Source organism: Narcine bancroftii, unplaced genomic scaffold, assembly GCF_036971445.1.
Source record: "Narcine bancroftii isolate sNarBan1 unplaced genomic scaffold, sNarBan1.hap1 Scaffold_176, whole genome shotgun sequence".
Classification (NCBI taxonomy): domain Eukaryota; kingdom Metazoa; phylum Chordata; class Chondrichthyes; order Torpediniformes; family Narcinidae; genus Narcine; species Narcine bancroftii.
The window spans coordinates 146134-150172 of NW_027211911.1; the positions used below are offsets into that span (position 1 = coordinate 146134).

The window sequence follows — 4039 nt, forward strand, 5'->3', positions numbered from 1 at the left end:
GTCCCACCACGGAAATGTGTGACGGGACAGTGGAGAGAGAGCTTCACTCTGTGACCCTAACTGAGAGTGCTTGATGGGACAGAGAAGAGGGAGCTTCGCCCTGTGTCCCACCCCGGGAAAGTGTGACATGACTGGGGGAGACGGGGCTTCCCTCTGTGTCCCACCACGGCAGTGTGTGACGGGACGGAGATGAGGGACCTTCATTCTGTGTCCCACCGTGGGAGTGTGTGACGAAATGGTGGGAGAAGGAGTTTCACTCTGTCCCACCCTAGGAGTTTGTGACGGGACAGGGGGAGAGGGGGTTCACTCGGTCTCCCACCCTGGAAATGTGTGAAGGGACGAGGGGAGTGGGAGCTTCACTCTGTGTCCCACCCCGGAAGTGGGTGACGGGATGGAGGGAGAAAGGTCTTCACCCTGTGTCCCACCTCGGCAGTTTGTGACGGTACGGGAATGAGGGACCTTCATTGTGTGTCCCACACTGGGAGAATGTGACGAGACCGGGGGAGAAGGAGTTTCATTCTGTGTCCCACCCCAGAAGAGCATGATGGGACAGCTGGAGAGGGAGCTTCACTCTGTTTTCCATCCCAGGAGTGTGTGACAGGACGGGGGGAGAGGGAGCTTCTCTCTGTGACCTACCCGGGAGTGTGTGACGGGAGAGTGGGAGAGGGAACTTCACTGTCACCCAACCCAGGAGTGCTTGATGGGACAGGGTAGAGGGAGCTTCACCCTATGTCCCTCCCCAGGAGTGTGTGACAGGACGGGGGAGAGGGAGCTTCACTCTGTCATCCAACCCGGGAGTGCTTGATGAGACAGGGGAAAGGGAGCTTCACCCTGTGTCCCACACCGGGAGTGTGTGACAGAACTGGAGGATACGGGGCTTCCCTCTGTGTCCCACACAGGGATTGTGTGACTGGACGGTGAGAGAGGAAGCTTCCCTGTGTGTCCCACCCCGGGAGTGTGTGACGGGTCGTGGGGGTGGGGGTGGGGAGGGATATTCACTCTGTGTCCCACCTCGGAAGTCTGTAACGGGACGTGGTGAGAGGGAGCTTCACTCTGTGTCCCACCCCGGGAGTGTATAACAGGACAAGGGGAGAGGTGGCTTTACTATGTGTCCCTGTCTGGGAGTTCTTGACGGGACATTGGCGAGGGGGCTTCACTCTGTGTCCTACACCGGGAGTGTGTGACGAGAATGGGGGAGAGTGGGCTTCCCTCTGTGTCCCAGCCCTGAAGTGTGTGACAGGATGGGGAGAGATGATCTTCACTCTGTGTTCCACCCTAGGAGTTTGTGACGGTACAGAGGGAGAGGGGATTCACTCGGTCTCCCACCCTGGGAATGTGTGACGGGACGTGGGGAATGGGAGCTTCACTCTGTGTCCCACCCCGGAAGTGGATGATGGGACGGAGGGAGAGGGATATTCACTCTGTGACCCACCCTGAGACTGTAGACAAGACGGGTGGAGAGGGGGCTTCATTATGTGTCCCACCCAGGGAGTGTCATGTGACTCGACGGGGGTAGAGGGGGCTTTACTCTCTGTCCCACCCCGGGAGTGTGTGACGGGATGGGGGGGGGGGGGGGAGAAGGAGTTTCACTCCGTGTTCCAACAAGGGACGAGGGGATGGGGGGGGCTTCATTCTGTGTCCTACCCAGGGAGTGTGTGACTGGACGGTGGGAGAGGGAGCTTCATTCTATATCCCACACCGGGAGCATGTGATGGGATGGGAGGGGGGGGGTGGTGAAGCAAAAGCTTCCTCTGCGTCCCACCCCAGAAGTGGGTGACGGGTCAGGGGCAGAGGGATCGTCACTCTATGACCCACCCAGGGAGTATGTCACGGGACGAGGAGAGGGGGGGCTTCACTCTGTATCCCACCCCTGGAGCATGTGATGGAATGGGGGGGAGAGGGGGCTTCACTCGGTGTCCCAACCCGGAACAAACAGACTGAATTTACACCCTAATCTTGGATTTATTTGACAGGAGTTAATATTTTACAATTTTATTTTTGATATTAAATGAAAACTTTCGTAATATTTTTTTGCTCTGGATCTCCTAAAAAAAAAATCAGTTACTGTACACAAGCTTTAGAAGGCCACTCACTCCCTTTACTTCCTGAAATCCCAATGAATATACTGAGGATGCCTCGGGGAAACATGGGTGATCGGATCAGGAGCCTATTCAGCCCATCAATCCTGCCTTTCCCCTCTCAATAGCATCCAGTCTGAAACCTTGATACCTTCCCCTGTTCGTTCCCCTCCTCTCCCACCCCCAGATACTTCCTCTCCCCTCCCTCTCCTCTTCCTCTCTCCTCCCCTTCCTCTCCCTCTCATCTTCTCCCCTTCCTCTCCTCTCCCCTCTCCTTCTCCCCTCACTCCCCTCCCTCTCCTCCCCCTCATCCCCTTTCCCCTTCCTCTCCCCTCACCCTCTTCCCTCCCCTCTCCACTTCCACCCCTCTCCCTCACCTTTCTCCCCTCCCCACTCCCTTTCCCCTCACTCCCTCCCCTCCTTCTCCTCTCAACCTCTCCCCTTCCTCTCCTCTCATCGTCTCCCCCTTCCTCTCCCTCACCCCTCCCCTCCCCCACTCCCCTTCCTCCCCTCCCTCTCACCTTTCTCTCCTTCCTCTCCTCTCACCCTCTCCTCTCCCCTTCTTTTCCTCTCATACTCTCCCCTTCCTCTCCCTCTCCCCTCACCCTTCCCCTCACCGTCCCACCTTCCTCTCCCTCTCTACCCTCCCCTCTTCCTCTCCTCTCAATCTCTCCCCTTCCTCTCCCCTCACCCCTTCCTCCCCCTCTCCTTCTCCCCTTCATCTCCCCTCACCCTTCTCCCCTTCCTCCTCTCCCCTGCCCTCTCTCCTTCTCCCCTCACCTTTCTTCCCTTCCTCTCCCGTTCCCTCTCTTCTCTCACATCCCTTCCCCTACCCCTTCTTCAGCCCTCTCACCATCGTCATCCCTCCCCTCTCCCTCCTCCCATTCCTCTCACCTCTCTCCCTCTCTATTCCCTCCCTCTCCCTCAGCCCTCCCCTCACTTCCCTCCCTCCTCTCCCCTGTCCCCTCACTTCCCTCCCTCCTCTCCCCTGTCCCCTCACTTCCCTCCCTCCTCTCCCCTGTCCCCTCACTTCCCTCCCTCCTCTCCCCTCCCTTCCTTTCTCTCCACCCTCTTTCCTCCCCCTCCCCTCCCCCTTCCTTGTTCCCCTTCTCACCCTTCACTTCCCTCCCTCCTCTCCCCTCCTTTCTCCCCACCCTCTCCTCACCACTCCCTCCCTTCCTTGATCCCCTTCTCTCCCCTCCTTTCTCCCCACCCTCTTTCCTCCCCTCCCCTCAACCCCTCCCCTTCCTTGTTCCCATTCTCTCCCCTCACTTTTCCCTCTTTTCTCATCTTTTCTCCCCCTCCCCTCTTCCCTCCTTTCACCCCTCCCTTCTCCCCTCCCCCTCTTCCCTCCCCTCTCCCCTCCCCTCCCCTCCCCCTCCCTTCTCCCGCCCTCTTCCCTCCACGATGTCCCGCTCCGTCCGCCGCTGCCTCTCCGACGCCCTGAGCCGCCTGGATGCCGCGCAGCTGCGGCGGTTGAAGGAGGATCTGTCCGACGGGCCGCCCGGTTCCGGGTCGACTATCCCACGGGCCCAGCTCGAGGGAGCCGACACGCTCGACCTGGCCCGCCTGCTGGTGGGGACGTATGGGGAAGCGGAGGCCGCTCAGGTCGCGGTCCGGGGCGCTGGAGGAGCTGCCGGAGAGGCCGGTCGCCGAGTTCCTGCGGCGCTGCCTCGGCTCCGACGCTCCCGCGGAGGGTGCGAGGGGCCGGGACGGTGCAGGTGGGTAAAAGAGAGGGGGAGAGAGTGTGTGGGGCGTTGTGTGAAAGTCCTCTGTGTAAGCATGTGTATATTATGTGTGAGGGTGGGGGGGGGGGGGGGGGTGGGTGTGTGAGAGTGAGTGTATGGGGCGTTGTGTGAGAGTCTCTGTAAGCATGTGTATATTATGTGTGAGGGTGTGTGTATGTGAGAGGGTGATTTGTGTGTGTGTGTGTGTGAGGGGGTGAGTGTGTGTGTGAGTGA

At 59.5% G+C, this 4039-nt stretch overlaps 1 protein-coding gene across 1 annotated transcript; it reads left to right on the forward strand.

Annotated features, from left to right (window-relative positions):
- Positions 1-3286: 3286 nt before the first annotated feature.
- Positions 3287-3814, forward strand: LOC138750584 (NACHT, LRR and PYD domains-containing protein 10-like). The gene is given in 2 exon segments (XM_069912697.1): positions 3287-3698; positions 3700-3814. Coding segments are annotated over 2 exon segments (321 nt in total). The 5' UTR covers positions 3287-3485; the 3' UTR covers positions 3808-3814.
- The last annotated feature ends 225 nt before the right edge of the window (positions 3815-4039 follow it).